We start from the raw sequence: 18,401 nt of genomic DNA on the forward strand, positions 1-18,401 counted from the left end.
TCAAAGCGCGGGCGTTACAGCCGGTGTACCGCACTTTGCTGGAGAGGAAGGGTGGGCTAACGAAAAAATTAGTTTTCAGTCCCTATTACTATTCAGGTGATCCAAGGGTTCCAGTTTTCAGAACCACTCATCGGGACGACTAAACTCTGCCAGAAGAGTCAAGAGCACAGCTCAGCGGCGGCTGGTGACTTTCTGCTACCGTGTTGCCTTTCTGGGAACACGGGCGCTGTTGCGGTTCAGAGCACCAGCGGACCGTAATACAGCTTTGCCGTAGCGGCATGACGAGTTACCACACCGAGTATATCTCCAGTGTAGGACGGTTTCCGGAGAAGAGTTCCCAGGCAAGCGCTAGAATTTCGTGCAGTTCGGGTGGGTTACAGCTTTGCTTCGCCATGACTGAGGTAGCGGTGCGTCAGTGGCGGACCACTACGGTCCTGAAGGGGACCTGCGGAACTACCGGGCAGCGGATACGACGTGTGCCACCTCCCAAGGGCGCGGTTCCGGACGTCCCCCCCGGCACTACTCGCCTTCAAACCGCATCGGATGCGCTTAGAGAAAAAAAGCGATTCCAGCTCCGAGGCAGCGGGTACTACCACTTCCCAAAAGCCGGACAAACGCGTTAGAATGCAACCCCCTTTCTTGGGAGCCAGTGGCATGCCGGTTTCATACACGGTGCGCACTATCTGATCTGTCGAATACAAGAAAACTTGGGGCCTAATCGGGCGCCCTGACGTTAGTGGAAACCAGCAGTCCAAGTGCTTTTCTTACAGTCGTTGCGTACGGAAGGGTCGGGTCACTTAAACCGCGTGGCCGCACACTTGCTCGGCATCACATATTTGAACGACTTTCGGAAGGCCCGAAGACGGATCGCGTCCCAAACAGTAAGTGGAACAAACATCCAAGATATCGCCCCGGTCGCAGATTCATACCCGCGGCGGACGCCTGCGGCTACTTGCAGAGCGAGTACAAAATCGAAAGCTTCATCGAGGGACGACCATCAGCTCCAGAAAGCTGAGGGGCACTCAAAAGCATTTAAGAAGACGGGGACCCCTACAAACATCAACGGACAACGCACTCCGCGACAGCGGCAGGAATAAATGAAGTGCAGAACACTTTATTCCCTACAAACCAGTGGACACTCCAAACGCCAGTCACACCGTCAGTTCCCTGCCGCTCTTCTGGAGCGGCGCCGCGCTCTTTTTTTGAAAAAAAAGATTTTCCGCTCGTGGCCAGCCGCGTCAGGTCAACAATGGCCTGTGAAGTAACTTGTGCTTCACCTCGGACACATATTTTACACAGCGACGGCCCAGAGCTGCCACTGTACATCAGTGGAGGTCCTCACGAAAGAGTCGATGAGGATGGCGGCAGGATAGAAAGGTGCGCGTTTTCACCAATACCGCAAGACAGCTCTTCACCAGTTCAAACCATGTCGCCCACGACAATCACCTTTCGCGTCGACGGCGGCGACCGGAACGCTGCTTCCTCGTTTCGGCAACGCGTCAACAGCGGATCCGTACTGAGAATAACGCCCTCAGTTGTGACACGCGGATACATTGACCCCTGCTGATGTTGCAGCGCCAGGGCGAAAGAGCTGTTGACGACTGTGACCGCGTTCCTTGATAGAGTACCGTGCACGGTATGCCAGTCCCACAGCAAGCCTGTCTGTAAGGGTCGCCTCGGGGGAAGGTCTCCAACATCGCCAGTGGTCAGCGCAGAATGCACGTCCGCACCTCGAACTTCACGCCGGAACGCCCCAACCTAAAGCTGGACTGAACAGTCCAAGGCGCACCGTTGCGGTTGCCACTCTGTTATCCGTAGTCATGGTGAGTTAAGTCAGTCCTCTCTTGATGACTGATGATTCCCTTTTAAAGGTCGGAACTAATTCGCTCGTTCCAGGACACGAAGAAGGGCTTCCTTCTGCGCCTCCGGTGACATCGACTTGAGTGCCTCACGAATTTTCTTGACAGCGCCTTCCCGATTTGCCTCGTTCACCATGGCCTCTACAGCGGTCTTCCCCCCAGTACCTATACAACCCCACCACAGCATCCAACAAATTCTCAAGCATATTCGTACCGGACACGTGATGCTTTCGCGCACAACCCGCCAACCTGGCACAACCCCTTCTTTGGCCGTGGGCCATCAGCACCTATTCTATCCGGTTCGCCTTACTGTGGAAAAACTCGCAGGCAGCCCTGTCATCAGTCTTGGGAATGCCCCGACTGGTGAGCATTTCATCGACTTTCGCACGCGCACCGTGGAAGTCGAGACTCGTATCGGCCCCTCTCAGCCGAGACCTGAAAGACAAGAACAGCAGACGCCAGAACGGTCAGAAACTCCATCTGACGCAGAGCATGAACGACACTCCGGATGTGTGACTTACCGATGTTGCAACGCACATGGCAAGGTTCTCCTTTATACCTGGAACTCCAGTGGTGAAAAAGCGAGCAATGTCAACAGCCTGCTGTGACAGTAAGTCCCCACCTCATGTGGGAAACACGATCACTGGATGAATCCATTCTATTTATCACTGTGCATCTATCTCCGCGTCTCACAGCCTTCTGGCCAGCGCCCTCCCCAAGTGCACGGTGAGATCCATATGGCGGAGTGCAGGTGCTCTGAGTACACGTACTCAATCCCATCCTGTACTAGTCTTCGGCGCGCCCGCCAGTAGAAGAACTTCCGCGAGTCTCGCCAGTTGACAACAGCGCTGATAACTCCCCGCGCCTTCATGCGCTCAGGACGGTCGTGCAAGTCGGCATAGAACCGCGCCACCTGCGGTGATTACACACGCGATACACACCGAAGAGTAAGCACGTGCCCAGCTACATCGATGTCGAACGTGCTTGCAGCCGCTTTTGTCTGCAACCCGGGACAAACATCATGCACACCGCTAAAAAAAAAGAGGGCTTACCGAAAGATAAAGCGGCTCTAGAGTTGCTTCTCGCTTTTTGATTCTTGCCTTGAGATCAATCGCATCGATGTCAGTCTGTGAAACAGCACAGCACAGGTCATAGGGGTTTTACGTAAAGTTGCGGCATTCACGGTCACACGGCAGTCGCCCTGTCCGGAACGTAGCAGCCGCGAACTCCCTTGTTTGCACCGGGAAGCTGCTCTTTGCACCGTTCGAATGAATTTGTGCCAACTAAAATACAAGAAGAGTCACGCGACTGTGGGAGGCCACAGTACATCTACGTACAGCTAGCTGACTGTGACACGAAAGCTTTGATTGTCGGCCTCCAGTTAGCTGCTTCGACACTGTCGAGATGGTAGTCCCCTTTGCCGGGAAGACTCAACGCTCTTTCTTTCAGCCATCCGTAAGAAACGTATCACTTTTCTCATTTCAGTAACTCCCGGCTGTGTGGCTGCAGAAGGGCTAATGGAGGAGTCACTCGGCGGTACCCTTTCTGCTTGTCTGCATGTCCGAACTCTCGTACTCCTAAACTAAAGCGAAGAAGTATCTTTCCCAGAAGGGACATCGTACCTGACAGTCCTGAAGCTGCTTGTCGAGCTCCTTCAATGTTTCGTCTAGACGGTGCATCAGCGCTTTCTGATCTGCAGCACGGTATTTGATTTCGCAAATACCAGGAGGTTCGAGAACGCCTCCGCGAGCATTTCCATCAGCAAACATTTCCATTTTTTCCGGATTGATAGTGGGATCTACAACAACCCAAGAGCCACCTCGGAGCTCTCCGTGTGGAGGAATGTAAACGAACACCGGCTGCTTGTACACTCGCAATGCATCGACAATCATCGATCCAAACTTCAGTACTTCCTCAAACATATCGCGGGTTCCCCCAGAAAAACCTCGCCAGTTCGCGAAAATCAATAACGGCAAGTTTTCCCCGCGGTTGAAGTCGTTGATTGCTTGAGCTGTCTTGAAGGCACTGTCTGGGAACCAAACCTGACCAGCCTGGGAACATCACGCAAACACTCAACAGGTGCTCAGATATGAGGTAGTCTTGTTGGGCGGAGCCCGCTACTGAGGACGACTGCCCCCCCCAATTCAATAGCTGACAAGAGTTCAGCTGCTGTGGCCCCAAACAGCACTTGCCACGACTCGCCTGGGGCCCAGGCAGCCATTTGTCATTAAGGGCAGTTGGGGACACAGACACCGTATTCTAGATTCGTTGAAGAGGTTCCCCCACTTGAGTTTCCTGGACGCAAGTGGCTCGCCACCTGCCCTGTGGTGCACTGAAGTCCGTCCTAGGGGTCGAGCACGGAAGGCTGTTGACCTTACATGCGTTATGACACTTTCGCGGGATTCCTGGCTGCTTGGATCTGCGGGGAGACGGGCCTCAGTTGTCCGAGTTTCCACTGCGATGGCTCCGAATGGAATGCCACCGAGGCGCGCTCTTCCCACCACAACACTCTTACCCCATCCTCCCAGATACTCCTTGAAAGATCCTTTATCAAAGAAGCCTGATACGAAAGTCCCATCCTCTTTGGTTTGTCCAGCGAGCAGGTGACGGACATCATACGGCGCCTTCGTGGGCATGAACTCCACTGGCCGGTCCACGGGATCCGCCGAAAAGAGCTCCATTGTACCCACGTTGTCCTTGGCCGTTTTCGGAGTGTAAGATAGCCAGCGTAACACTTCCTTCATGCCTTCCTGATCATTCTGAACCACTAAGTGCGAAATGCCATTTCGATACATAACCTCGGGGCCGCCAAGCTGATCTTGTGAAGCATACACTTCCCGACCGAGCAGCTTATTAAGTGCTTGATATCCGGTCAGAAGCAGTGGTCCGCGGACCATCTGAATGGTCCGCTGCGCCAGACGGACAATGTAGGCTCCAATTCCGACGGACCGACCAGTGACATAGCTTAGAGTAAAGGTCTCATCGTAGGCACGACTAGTTTCGCCGGCGATCATACCCGAGCCCCGAAGATTCTCAACACCGATGAACTTATCAGTGTCTCCGATGATTGCGTCTAACACGAACCGTCTACCCGTAGTCTCATCTCCCTCTTCCGCACTCTCCCAGTGACCGCTGACTATACCATCGGGCAGCCCGCGAAGCGCCTCTGGCGTCAAATACAAATACTTGAATCCAAGACTAGGATTTGTTGGGTCGTTCCACGCAATTCTGACCTTGTCCTTCAATCCCTCGTACAAACCGATGCGTGCCCCACTGTTGCATGCAATATAGACGCGAGGAAGACCGTGAGTACGAGAGAATTCGGACACGCGTGCAAAGTAGTTGTGCTCAGGTACACCAAAGGAGCCACCCTGGTGCGTAATGTCACTGCCGACTAACACCATCTGGCGTCCCGCGGGGTATTCGGGTGTCTTCAGTGTCAACAGGAATCCCACCATGCCGACCTTGTTGTCGGCGACAGTCCAGTGTGGGTCCAGGTACAGCTCTCCGTCTGAAGAAAGCTTGAACTCCTCAACCTGTGAGAGTGCAGAAACAGACCAACATAGATGGTAATCAGCCCAAGCTCCGTCACAACCGGGGCCGGTCTCCGCAGAACTGACCGGACCCCGCACGAGCACAAAACTCTATGGCTATGTTCGCAACTACGTCGCCGTAGAGGTCTACCGACCGACGGTCCTGTTCCCAGATGTGCGCTTTGACTCCATGGTGGTGCTCGACTTCCCGGATTTGCGATTGAGCAGCACTCGGAAATACGCACGCGCCACATGCATAGGTCCTGCCTAAACGAGCTTCTCCATCATTTAACGACTGCTTCTAAGCCTTCCGGGTGCTTATACGGAGGACCCTTCCTGTAGGGTACACGTGCTATGTCGTGGGCTGACAGCCCTTCTCGGATTTCACAGATTCAGGGGTCTTGGCCATGGTCTCTTAGCTCGCTCTATTCTCACCTTGAAGAGATCTCCGGGCACCGCGTCATCCCACCCGGTGCCGTCTTTGCCGCCCTTGGTGTCCAAATATTTTTGCCAGCTCTGCAGGAGCGCGACCTCGAGCAGGCCGAGGAAGTCGTAGATGTAGGTCGAGCCCGCCCGTCGTGCAGCAGACCGGAGCATAGATATCCGATCAAACTCAGGGTACGGATAAATTTCACTTCCAGCCGAGCCATCACCTGGGGGTCTTGCAAATGCAAGAGACCGCCCTCGCTCCTCGGTCGCCGCTGCGGTTGCAAGCGATGGAGTCGTTCCGGTCTTACTGAACTGCCTAACTTGCTCACTCTGCTGCGAGGTCGGTGCAGACACGGCTCTTCTCAAGCCGGATTTCGACGGGAAGGATGAGGCAGAAGACTCGCGAGACGTCCGCGTCGTCTCCGTGGAAACACCGCTTCCGGGAGCTCTTCCTTCTGCTGTGTCTGGTTCTCCCTCACTCTCGTGAGGCATCAAGCGCCGATGAGCCAGAGGGTCACCGGTGAGAAGATGCGGGACGTCTTCGGCAACTTCCGTGTGGGGCCGACCTTGTCGCGACCTAACGGAGAGGCGCAGAACCTGCTGACGGTCATCATCCACTTCTGTGCCTTGTCCATTCTTGAGATGCATCTTCACCTCAATCTGGTCGACATGCAGCCGCAGGCACCGCTCGTTGTGCTCGCTTTGGAACCTCTTCATGAGCTTCTTGAACTGCTCTGCCGCCGCTGCTGCCGACATGTCGAGCGGAGGAACGATGTGGACAAACAGATGTCCAGACGCAGTAGCGGACACTCGAGGATCGTTCGAGCACCGATCCAACACGTCCAGCAAGTCTAGAAATACTCGAGATAGTCCACTCAGGTCCTTCTGTATCTCATTGGAGAAAACCAACCGGCGCACAAATACATTTTGAGGTGTCTGCGCCGCGTTACGCGGCTTCGCCTGTGCGGGCGCTGTGCCACCAGCGGTGGACGACTCTGCCTGAGGCTCCAGAGTCCGATCCGCTCCAGAGCCCTGAGAAGGACTGCGCGGAGCCACGACAGAACTGCTGGTGCCTGCATGTGTAGCCGCGTCCGATGTTCTGCCCCCTTGAGCTGGCACTTCGCCTTGCTTTGGAAGAGCCAGATAGGCTTGTGTGTTGGGGTCCAGAGCGTCTAAGCGAGTTAGCTGAAAGGAGGACTGCAAGCTGTTCAACTCCATCAGTGAAGGGACTGTAGGACAAAGGTCTCTGCGTAACAAACAATCGTCCAGATACGCAGGGAGATCCAATGTCACGCCGGACAAACAGCGTCCCGGCGGGACCACGTATCAGGCCTAACAGAGACTCAGGAGATGACTAGACTAGCGTCTGCAAGCACCCGCCAAGTATGCCGCACCAGCAGAAAGCTGCCGTACCTTGACACTCAGGACTGTGCTCCAGCTGAGAAATTTAATTGGTTGCTGCCTAATGTCCCGCCTTCTTTCCGACACAGCCCACTATCGCAGGATGTCAAAAAGAAGGAATATCGGGAAGTATATGGTCCCTTCTCTTTGACCGAAGCCGCACGCGACTGCAAGGAGGAGACTGCTCAGCGAAGTCAAGACGGGGTTTCACTCGTCCACCGAGGCAGCCCAAGACTTCTCACGACATTTCTTTTTGGCCATTCAGACACTGACGCTCTGTCACTCTCATCCAGACTGTCTCTACGGAGATGCGGGGAGTGCCTTCACTCTGTAGCGACTCAGAGAGTTTACGGTTACTGCCGGAATGAGCAAGCAAACTCACCGTCGAATAGTAGATTCCACAAAGCCCTGAGACCTCAGAAAGTTGAACATGCGACAAGGTCGTTTGGTTTGAGGCACGTGCATCGCCACAAGCCGGACGTCCGCTTGCTCGAGTGGTTTTGTGAGCCTTTGTAAGACATCGCGGACCTCCCCTGCGAAAGCATCCGCCTCCGGGCCCTGAGCAGCCATGTTCAACGGTTTCGTAAGGGCTGCCAAGAAAACGTTCCCTGCAACATGCCAGAGCCGCATCGGCAACGTGCTTACTTCACCCGAGCAGCCCGACAGCCTTCAGAGAGAAACTATCTTGCGCTAGTCTCTCAACAGATTAGAGACGAAACGCAAGTCTCTGAAACGCACTACCTGCAGCGTGTTAGTTGGCGCCCTATTGCGTACAAGTACAGCGAATGCTGGAGTGACTGACTCCCACGATACAGAAACCGACAGCCTGGCCACATAGACCAACTCACTGTGCAGAGTTCCCCGCGGGGATCTCTGTGCGTAGAAATTACAGTTACCCATTCTCGGCGCGGCGACACTTACTTGCTTCAGCCACTTCCGCTCCTGTCTCTTTTGCGCGTCGGTCGTTGTCATGTTTCTGTGCCTCTTCGTCGAACTGCCGCAGTCTGACCAACAGTTGTGCTCCTGTGCGCTCCATCTGTGCCACGTCGCTGAACGCCGCCATAATCCCCGTTCTGATGGGGGCCTCCTTTTCACTCAGGTCGGCCTGCCTGAAGCTCCAAAGAGCTACAGGGACGCCGGCGACAGTCTCTGTCCTCATACTCAGTATTGGGAAGGCTCTATAGTGTCTCCTAACTGCCACCTCCAAAGCCCGGGCCCCGACCTCCTCATCTCCGAAAAGGTGAGAGAGAAGGTCCATTCCAGCCGTTAGCGTGCTCGCCCGCGCCACTCTCTCCGCTTCGACCTCGTCAAGACTGAATGACTCGCGGCCGGAACCAGAGGATGTCTTTTTCAGAGGAATCCGCAGCAACTCTTCCTTGAGTGTCTTCACACGCTCAGCAAACGGAGCAATACGGAAGGCATGAAGCAGCCGCATTGATTCCAAGCAGATGGGACCATATTCCCTGCCATGCAGCCCGGCCAAGCGCTTCAGACAGACCTCCAAGGAGACCGGCATTCTCCAGTCCGAAAACAGAACCGGGAAATTCTGGAAAGATAAACAAAACACTCTGTCAGCCCCAAAGCATTCCGTCAAGTGCCTATCAGCGATAGTCTTCACTGGACCGCATGCAAAGGATAACTCCTCTTTAAGCGACCAGGACACTCGAATCCGAAACACGAGAGCTACATTTCAACATCAGCTCCACTCGCTCCTCACTCCAGTCGACGCTGGTCTTCCGCGCCTAGTTTTAGAGCCCACCAGAGTTTGAGCGGGTATGGCCAACCGACACGGCTTGTCAGGGATCTCTGATGTATACTTTTAGCTGACCCCCCCACAATCTGCGTGAGACAGATTTTCGAAAAGAATACTTTCTTTAGTACCCCCCCTGATGTAAACAACTGTATGTCGCAGTTCGCCATAGTGTAAAGTCCGCTCTGAGCAGCTTCAGCCGGCCAGTGACACTGCAGCAGCGACGCAGCAAGTTTCGCTTGAACCCTACATGGAGCGCCCGGAGAAGCGAAAGCACCAGCTGAATTCTGGGCTGTAAGTGGCTGTGGGCCAGTCTCATCTTGAGTAACATAGCGGGAGAAGCACTTCTATCACTCGCTGTATCAACCGTTCCATCGGGAGCAGACTGCGCGGCGAAGTGCTCGTACACGTTTAGGAAAGACTGGAACAGCTCGACCATTAGTTCGGTCACACGCTCGCGCTGCCGACTAAGAGACGAAGGAATGAAAACCCTTTGGACGTTCGACTCGATGTCCTGTTCGTAGCCATCCATGGCGAGACGCATACGCAGTGCCGCTTCAGCCTCAGCACCACCGTCTCCGAAGAGCAGCTGCGCACTAGAAGCATCTTGCTCTGCACGCTGCTCTCCGGGCAAATCCAGCCTGCCCTCAAAATCGACGATCTTCTTCACCCGGCTCGGATCCTCCAGCTCCAGAGTTGCTAGGATGTCTCCAGTGGCAATCATACTACCCGGGCTACGAGCATGGGAAATCACCCCTGTCTCTCCAGCACTCAACGTCATGATCATCTTCATTGCCTCCACCTCGGCGTATGGCTCGCCCTTCTTTACCACCTTACCGTCCGGAACAAGATAGCGAACCAGCTTCCCCGTCACGTCAGAACGGAGTTCGGACGGGTCAAATACATTTGGGATGAGAACTGTTGTACCATCAACCTGCAACCGCAAGCCCAGCGGCTCCTCCCTACCATTGAATTTGTGAGACCGTGCGTTGGGAAAAAGCACAATGAACGAACCGTCTGCTTGTTCTCGTACTCCACATTCAACGCTCTGCTTGTTCAATTGCAGCCGATAGAGTTGCGGCCCTGTCCGGGTGACCGTGAATTTGAACCGCTGATCTTGGTACGTTATCTCTTGATTCACTCTGTGAAGTGACGGAAGACCATGGATATACCGCTGACCTCGCTGCAAAGCTGCGAGTACACGTTGTTCCTTGTCCTGTGGAGAGAGCAGTCACAAGTGGGACAGATACCAGCAAGGCGACCACTACGCACGAGTGACCAGTAGAGAGCCAAGGCGGGCTAACGACCGGCACGGACCGTCTAGAGATGTTCTGGGAAAATTCACTTCGCTCGAGCTCCTGTTGTATCCACCTCGATAACCTTTTGTCCTCGTGCGACCCCTCGGGTGCTCGATGTGTTGTGGTTTCAAAAGACGTCAACCTCCATCTGAAGAACGTGTACCTCGCGCAAGAGTTATCTGTTTGACATAAGAGAATGGGAGGCCCCCGGCGTTCACGTACCTTGATGGCTTTGATACCTCTGAAGAGTACAGCTGCGAGAACTACGTGCGCCTGGTCGACCTGCTTCTCGACGCTTTTTCGCTGCTTGATGAGTCCATCTAGCCACGCAGTATCAATGCGGTTTTCAATAAAGTCCTCATTTTCGAGCAGTCGGACAAGGTACTCTAAGGGAGTGCGGATCTCACCGCGAACGTCAACACGCTTCAATCCTAGCACCAACTTTTTCCGCGCCTCCTCGCGATTACTGCCCGTGGCAAAGATGTGACCGAATTGCGAATCTGCGTACTCGTGCACACCTCCGCTAGCGCCGACCGAGAAGTAACCCCAGACGTTTTCCAGAGGCTGAAATTCAAGGCGATCAAGGCGACCGCTTGTTGGCTTGAATCCCTCATCAGGATTTTCAGCAGTAACACGGGCCTGAACGTCCGCACGACCAAGAAGGATACTAAACCTTAGACCCAAAGCTGCGTCACAATGAGGGCATCGACACAACCGCATGGAGCCAGGTATATCACGACATAACAGCTGCATGCAAGCATAGCTCGAAGAGAGCTCACCGCCAAAACATGTCGTTTTATAGGCACGTGGTCTTCCTTTAAAAAGTCAATACTGTCCGTCGCCTCCGGGTTGCGCCCGAAGAAGAGCCTGATGTCCGGAATGCGCGAAAGTGGAATACCCATAGCTACTTGAAGCTGCGCCGCAGGCAAATTCACGCCGGTAACGCCTTCAGACACAGGGTGCTCAACCTGGAGACGGGGGTTCAGCTCCAGGAAGTAAAACTTGTTCTTCTCGCGATTGTATAGGTACTCAACCGTCCCCGCTCCGGTGTAACCGAGTGACTGAGTAAGCCGTTGCGCGGCGCGCTCCATTTCCCTGAACGAGACACGGAAACGAATGGAGCCAGGAAGACACTGCAAGGAAGCTGCCCGGGACTGTGACCTTCACTGCGGCCATACGCTTGTCTTCCCAGAATGAGGTCGGCGAACTCAAGAGCTGCGAAGGCGGAATACCGACCTGCTCGCCTGAGGGGACAGACGCGCCGGTGTCACCGTTTAGTGACTTTTGCCCACCAAGGCACCTTCCAAACTCGTAGCACCCGACGCAATATGGTGACTCATGGTCCTCGCCAGTGCCTCCGGCTAGGGCGGATAGCCTGTCTACTGTTTTGTGCGGTAACCTTCCCTGGAAGATGTCGGAGGGGCTGCCTTACACTGACCCTACGTATCTATTGTCTCCGCAACAAAGTCCGAAGGAACCAGCCTTAGAAACGCAAAATTGATAGGACTGGAAAGAGCTGCAGTGCTTACATTCACACCGTCGCGTCAGGCTCCCACCCATCTAGAAACACAGATAAACATTCTGAGGTACGTACGGAAAAGGCTGACGTTTGCGAAGCTTGTCCTTGGATAGTATCAGTTTCACATGGGAGCCATGAGAATCCCGAGCCCCACGAAACGCGTTGTACACGCGGCTTGACATCGAGTTGCGCGTTCCTTCGCGGACCCCGTGGAACTGCACACGCCCCAAGGCCACGCCCTCGTGTTTGAGAACTGTTGTGAGCGGCCGACTCACTTCATCGTGTCAGCAGGAACCACCGTTGTCGGCGGAGCCTCCTCGAAAATCTTCTGAAATCGCCGTTGTGTGCTACAGTCTCTGCCACTCAAAGCGACAGCTTGAGAATACTCGTCACCGACAATTTGCACTTCAATGTGGCGCGCTTTAGTACATAGCTGCATCATGAACACTGGCGAGCCAGGCACTTCCGCGGTGACCTGTCCAACAGAAAACAAAACAGGCTTGCGTAGGCGACTCTTGATTCTGTCTCGCCTCGTGCGCAGACGCAGTTTCCTCCCGGTGGCTCCTCTAGGAGCAGGGTGGTATTTCTTGAGAAAGGGGTGGGGTGGAGATAGCATCGCAGACAGGGAAATCGGTGACGAGAGCTCCGGCGGGGCTCCACGTAATTCGGAGGGCACCACGCGTTGAGTAATTAAAGTGTGGACAGGACTAGTGTAGAAGTATGTAATAGCTGGGTATGCGACCGGCATGATAAAAAGCCACAGATACAGACGTCTGTGTATGGACTCCGGCTCAGAAAGATCAGTTACGCGGCTGCTTTTCTACTCTGAGGTGTTATTCCCGCAAGATCAGGGAAATCAACAGGGTAAGAGATAGAGGCGCAATAGGCAGAATAAGAAAGTGCGGAGTGAAACTCAGAACGAGAGGCAACACTGTGTGAGCAGCAGACGGAAACTTGTAGCTCCGCACCTGCTCGTAAGCCGACCTCAACTGTTCCGGCTTATCAACCATCCGGATACCCTTGCCACCGCCACCTTCGCTGGCTTTAATCATCAAAGGATAACCAATCCTCGCTGCCTGGCGCTCGCACTCAGCCACGCTTTTGACAGTCGCCTGTTGGAAGACCTGGGGCAAAGCAAACAGAACCGATGCGCCAGAGCTCGCGTGGGACCGGCGGACGGATTTCAGTCAGAGGTCACCTGCTCGGCTGACTGCGGCAAAGGTACACATGAAGTAAACAGTTCCGTACAGGACGCCAGTTGAATAGGAAGGTATATGTACTGTCTAGAGGATGTGCTGAACTACTCCGTGAGAGGCCTGAACCCGGCGTGAATCTGAAACTGTAAGACAGCTCGAGAGCTCACCTCCTCCGGAATCGACCCCGTTTTTTCGTCTAGCTGAGCGCGTAGAGAGTCACCGCTCCAAGGTATCGACGGGACACCGGCAGTCTGGGCTAGAATATTGGCGGCAATCTTGTCGCCTAGTGCGGCCATGACACCCGCACTCGGACCGATAAAAGTTATGCCAAGCTCCTTCAATCGACGGGGCAAAGCTGGGTTCTCGGATGCGTGTCCCCAACCAGGCCAGACAGCGTCCACCTGCAAGAGAAAACACAGACAGCGAAAAGAGAACTGACAAAAGAAGGATACAGCCCATGTCACCTGAATGGCTTGCGCACCGAAACCTCGTGAGGCCTAGGAGACGCATGTTCCACGCGGTTGAGCTCCTACGCTGACCGGCTTGGGGCCACAGAAGCAAAAATGCTGACTGGTAAGGAAGAGTCCGACCTCCCACGACGCGTTGTACGGCGGCTGCCACATCCGTCCTCCCAGAATACTGCACACAGAACTGGTAAGACCAAGACCTCATCAAGGACGGAAGCATCGCGAATCAGGAAGTGTTGACGCAGGGCACAAACCATTTCGCAACTCTAACACAAGCAACAAGCCACGTACTGGGGTGACCAAGTCACGCTGAGAACATCTTAGTGACAAGTTGGGCCGGACAACACTGTTGACACCAGGCCACCAACAGACGAATGGACACAGCCAAAGTGGCTCTAGATATCTGTGGCCCGTCTGCGTGTGGAGCATACGCAACGGCATGCTGGCACAGACAGGGGGACAGTCATCAACCTCTGCACACATCGTGGCCGGTCTCAGTCTCTCGGAGAATCGAAATCAGGAAGCGAGACTTCTCATCGGTAGTGACAAATAGACTCCGATCATCCTCTTCGGCCATACATGGATAGTGCGGCGGGAGAAGACAGCGCAGCTGCACCGTGGGCCCTCACGTGTGATCAGTCCAACCCTGCGAAGCCGACGCCTTGGTGGCCCGTCCACCCTTCGACACGAGCGCGACTGTTGTGGACAACATACAAGACTCCACACCTACTGGCAGCCGTCCACTGAGACTGGCCAGGGCGGAGTAGACCTCACGACAGAGTATTCAGTAGCTCTACAGTGCCTGCTTCAGATAGTGACCATGTCACAGTGAAAACCAAGTGAGGCAAGAAAGGGGGCGCCAGAAAAGATGAACACCTCTATACATCGAAATAGGACTCGCTTGCATTATGTTTCGAGACGACTGGAGAAGACTGTCGAAGCACTGGAGACCAACTGACGGTGGGCCTGCTGCAGGGACTGCTGAAGAAAAACTTCAGCATGATTGTCTCAGCGCCTAGCAACGGTCCGAAGACATTCTTGCGAACTGTCTTGGGATCCCGAAGCCCTGTGATGGCTAGCCACGTCTGACGGCACTATGACGCTTCGATACTTTCTTGCTGGGGATGACTAGAGCCCAAGGCGCAAGCTGCAGGAGGAAAGGAAACCTCTCCGTCCCAAGCTCCGTCTACACTGTCTCGTCTCGTGCCTCCCGTCAGAGAACGCACGTGAACTTTAGAACGGGCCGTGGGTGTCTCCAGCATAGAGGTTATCAGTGTGTACGGCCACAAGCGCGGGCCCAACAGACCAGGGGCGTCAGCAACTTCCATGGGTAACGAAGAACTTCCAGTAGTCCGAGAGCACAATAAACGGGGAATACCATTCTGTCCGGCGCTCTGAACAACTTCGCCCCCCAGGGGCTGGGGTCCGAGCTGCCAGGCACCAATCATAGCATGCAATGCTCTAGCTGAACCGCTTCTTCCACGGCCAAGCAGCGGAAAAAGCGGGACTCAGTTCGGGAAGAAAAGGAGGACGTGGACTTTACAGAAAAGGGCATACCTTCTCCTGAGATGCAATCTTGCAGATCAGATCAACATTCGCGTAATTGTTCCTGTTGGGGCCTCCAGGGACTTCTACAATTTTGTCGGCCCGGCGGATATACTCAGGATTTGCCCGCATGTCCTCGGGGGTCGCCATTACTACGAACTCGAGAAGCTGAAGAGGGAACGCGCAGACGTAGGACCACGGCGGCTGAACGCGAACCGCCCCCGACCGTCTCGGCGACCCTTGTGGCACGCTGATGAGCGGCAGAGGTAACATGTTGCGTTCAGTGTGTCTCAGCCTACGGAATACTAACCAAAGGTTGACCAGCTCGACACCTAGAAAAGGAAGACATGCTTACCTTGTCATCACCTAGCTCCATGTATGCCCACTGCCTCATTGAGAAGATTGATTTTGTTGCAGCCATGCCATTGTTGGCAATCAGCACGCGACGAATGACGCGCTTGCCCCTGAGGAGAAAGCAACAAGAGTTCGGCGCAGACGGCGCGGAACCATTTCAGTCATCTCAAGACCACCGTCGGACATTGGTCTTGGATGGAACTTGAGAACAGGTCGTTGCCGTTGTTAGCCCGGAGCTTGTCCCGTTTGAGACTAGCACGAAAGCAGAAGCCGCAAGTATAATGCTTAGGCCTGTGCTGAATTACTGAAAGCCTCGCCGCCACGACTCCAAGAACCGTCTTCATGTTTCGGCCTCTTCAAGTTTCTGTAATTCGAGACACTTCATGCAGATGCATTCTCAGTTTCAGTCACACGTGCGTTCTCATCTGCGCGCATCAACTCCAAATGTGTTGTGAGGTTCTAGTCCACAGCTACGCGTGCAGCCTTCAGCCATCGAATGCTTGACGAGGCTGTACAACGGTATCTCTGCACTTGGACATTTAGGCTGTATTGTAGTGTCGCACATGAGGACAACCGGTGGTCTCAACGACTTATCGTGTTTCTGCTCTGAGATCCCGCTGGCTGAAGTGCAGAGCCGTCGCGCTCTACCTCGGCTAGCCGCCCGGACAGGCAATCGCTGTTGGAGGCACGGACCGCATCAGCGTCAAAAAAGTACGGCGTACGGGTGTTGTAGACTGCGTTCCCTGCTGCGTTGAGCGAGATGACTGTCGCGCCTCTCTTATGGCACTCCACGTTGAGACACTCCCAGCCACAACTGCGCTTCAACCATCAGTCAACAGTGGATGCCCTTCGAATGGCTGCATGTGATGCGCGTGCTGTTGCAGTCAGATGCGGGAGAGGTGTTCAAATACCTTGGCAACCTTGGCTGTTCAGCACTTCAAAGGACCTTGTTGCGGGGGCATACTTTCTTGGCATTCTGAAAACTCATGGTCGCCCTTACCCATGTCGGCGGACATAGTCAGCAAGGGGGTCCGTCCCTTCTACACCGTTTTGAAGATTTGTATGTTGGTCAGCAGATAGTTTTTCTGTACGCGTCGCAGTACCTTGGCCTGTAGTGGGCACAGCCGCGACAGCCGTAGACACGCATGAAGGCAAATGTGTCATTAGGCCCTCACAGCTTGGGCCGAACTCGCCGCGACTACCTCGAGTCGTAAGACAGTCGCCACGCTCTCCGCCCGAGCACCAGAGATCCTCGCCCCGGAAGAACGCCGGTCTGCCACGGATGCCATGAGCGACATCGGGAGAGAGCGATTTCCTGCTTCGACAGTTCAGAAGTTTAGGGTTCACTGCGGAAGGGAAAGAATTTGCAAAAGCGTGAGTGACCGCGGTAGCGGGAAATGCAAGAAAGGCCACTTTCTCTGCAGAGCGTGATCTCGTTCTCCTGAAAGCGAGTAGGGGGCTTGCCCGCGACAACAAATGAGGCCGTTTTGGTGGTGAAGAAGACTTTCGAGAAAAAGGGGGAGAGGAAGGAACACTGGCGCCAACAGCGTCATTCGATTGAGACAGGATGTGAGAGACTGGGGACGAAGGCGAGGTAGCTACCGCAGGAGACACTGGGCCTCGCTGCAACCGGATTGACTGCGAAGGCCGATGTGATGAGAAAGAAGGATTGGGCGGCGATGGTCTTACATCCGGGACAGGAACAAACTGTCCGGGGGAGACCATTTGTGAGGAATGAGGAAAAGATACACCGTTGCGGCTAGCCGGGTTGCCACACTCAGAAAGAGAGACCAAACAGAGCAAAAATATCAGAACAACCCAGATGGGCGCATGACGTCCGCGCAGCCTCGCGTATGAAGCACGTCTGCTGCCTTCAGGCTGGAGATAAATCCCTTTGCATACGGTATGGTGGGACACGAAATTCCCTGGAGAGGAAAACTTTCCCGTGGAAACAAGTGGCAGCCTACACTCAAGGCCCTGCCCGCAAAATGAAGCATAAAAAGGGGTGCTCGCTGGATTTGACAAATGATATTCAAAATTAGAGTCGAAGGCAGAAGAGTGGTTCTCGGATCTGGGTGCTTCACTCTTCGAAGCTTCGTCGAGCTCTGGGACTGGCAGCAGCCTCCTTTCTCCCCTTTCCATTGTGTGTAATCGACTGTCTCTCCTTCCCGGCTGAGATATTACAGTTGTACGGGTACCGTTGCACTCCGGGAAAGCGAGATTGTGTACCCCGTCGGCACGGCTCCACGGGGAGACATACGGTTACAAGGGGGCACCACGGACTCGAGGCTTCACAGCAGAAATACCTATTTGAAAAGAAAAAGAGCGCATGCTGCACCGAGTTGTATGCCTGCGTGCGCATATCATACAAACAGGGCATCCTACCTTGCACCACCGGGCAAAAAACTGCGTAACGCGTGGGGAAGCCCTATAAGCGATGCTACGTCCTGGAGTACCATTCTCACTGGTCGGCACTCTAAAGTGAATTGGCACGGGAGCTAGTCCAGAGTTGAACACTGGGAAATGGCTTGGATATCATGAACCCTAGAGGCAGCAGCTGAAGAGGAGAATTCTTTCCATCACACTTGGGAGAAGGGACAACACGCCCTCCCCCTGGAGGGTGTCCTGTAGCACCTTTTGCGCCTTGTCTCCAAGTGGCGGTCCTGGCAGGTCGGCGGGTGCCCAGCGAGGAGACGAGACTTTATCACCGAAAACCTACATGATTGGACATGACGACCGAGCGCAAGTAGTCTTCATAACCTTCGACTCTGGCTGCGGACACCGGTCTTGAAGTGAGCGCCCCCCACACATTCGGAAACCGTGTTCGCATGCGGCACCGCTGCGCGTCCCTCCGGGGCTGAACAGAGTACAGCTCACCTTCCTTGGCATTAGACGCGTTCCTCTTCCGCCCGTTGCTCTCGAATGGTAATAGCTGATGTCGCTGTAGTTACGCGAATAGAATGGAATGGGGTAACGTCCTTCCGTACTAGCGCCTCAACGGGAATACCCATCACCACGCGACTGGCGACTGTGGTATCGATGAGCTCACG

General features: G+C 54.5%; 1 protein-coding gene across 1 annotated transcript; it reads right to left on the minus strand.

Moving 5' to 3' along the window:
• Positions 1-780: 780 nt before the first annotated feature.
• CSUI_000883 (acetyl- carboxylase acc1) lies at positions 781-18,184 on the minus strand. The gene is made up of 18 exons (XM_068061090.1): positions 16,352-18,184; positions 15,353-15,461; positions 15,010-15,165; positions 13,153-13,386; positions 12,758-12,913; positions 12,065-12,264; positions 11,050-11,365; positions 10,493-10,909; positions 9,223-10,188; positions 8,144-8,768; positions 7,605-7,830; positions 5,828-7,067; positions 4,238-5,395; positions 3,482-3,910; positions 2,912-2,986; positions 2,630-2,772; positions 2,170-2,294; positions 781-2,024 (listed from the first exon to the last, which is right to left on the minus strand). Exons 1-18 carry the CDS (start codon positions 17,491-17,493, stop codon positions 1,879-1,881), a joined length of 7,863 nt encoding a protein of 2,620 aa, XP_067926933.1. The 5' UTR covers positions 17,494-18,184; the 3' UTR covers positions 781-1,878.
• Positions 18,185-18,401: the final 217 nt, after the last annotated feature.

Source organism: Cystoisospora suis (genome assembly GCF_002600585.1).
Source record: "Cystoisospora suis strain Wien I chromosome Unknown contig_349, whole genome shotgun sequence".
Lineage (NCBI taxonomy): Eukaryota > Apicomplexa > Conoidasida > Eucoccidiorida > Sarcocystidae > Cystoisospora > Cystoisospora suis.

Bases quoted from the DNA above. Each gene is read 5' to 3' on its own strand.
- CSUI_000883 (XM_068061090.1), bottom strand. From the start codon at position 17,493: ATGGAAAGGGGAGAAAGGAGGCTGCTGCCAGTCCCAGAGCTCGACGAA. The intron at 15,462-16,351 runs GTAAGGGCGACC...CTTTCTCCTCAG, and splicing joins GACTATGTCCGCCGACATGG to GGGCAAGCGCGTCATTCGTC. The intron at 2,987-3,481 runs GTACGATGTCCC...GCTGTTTCACAG, and splicing joins AGCAGCTTCAGGACTGTCAG to ACTGACATCGATGCGATTGA.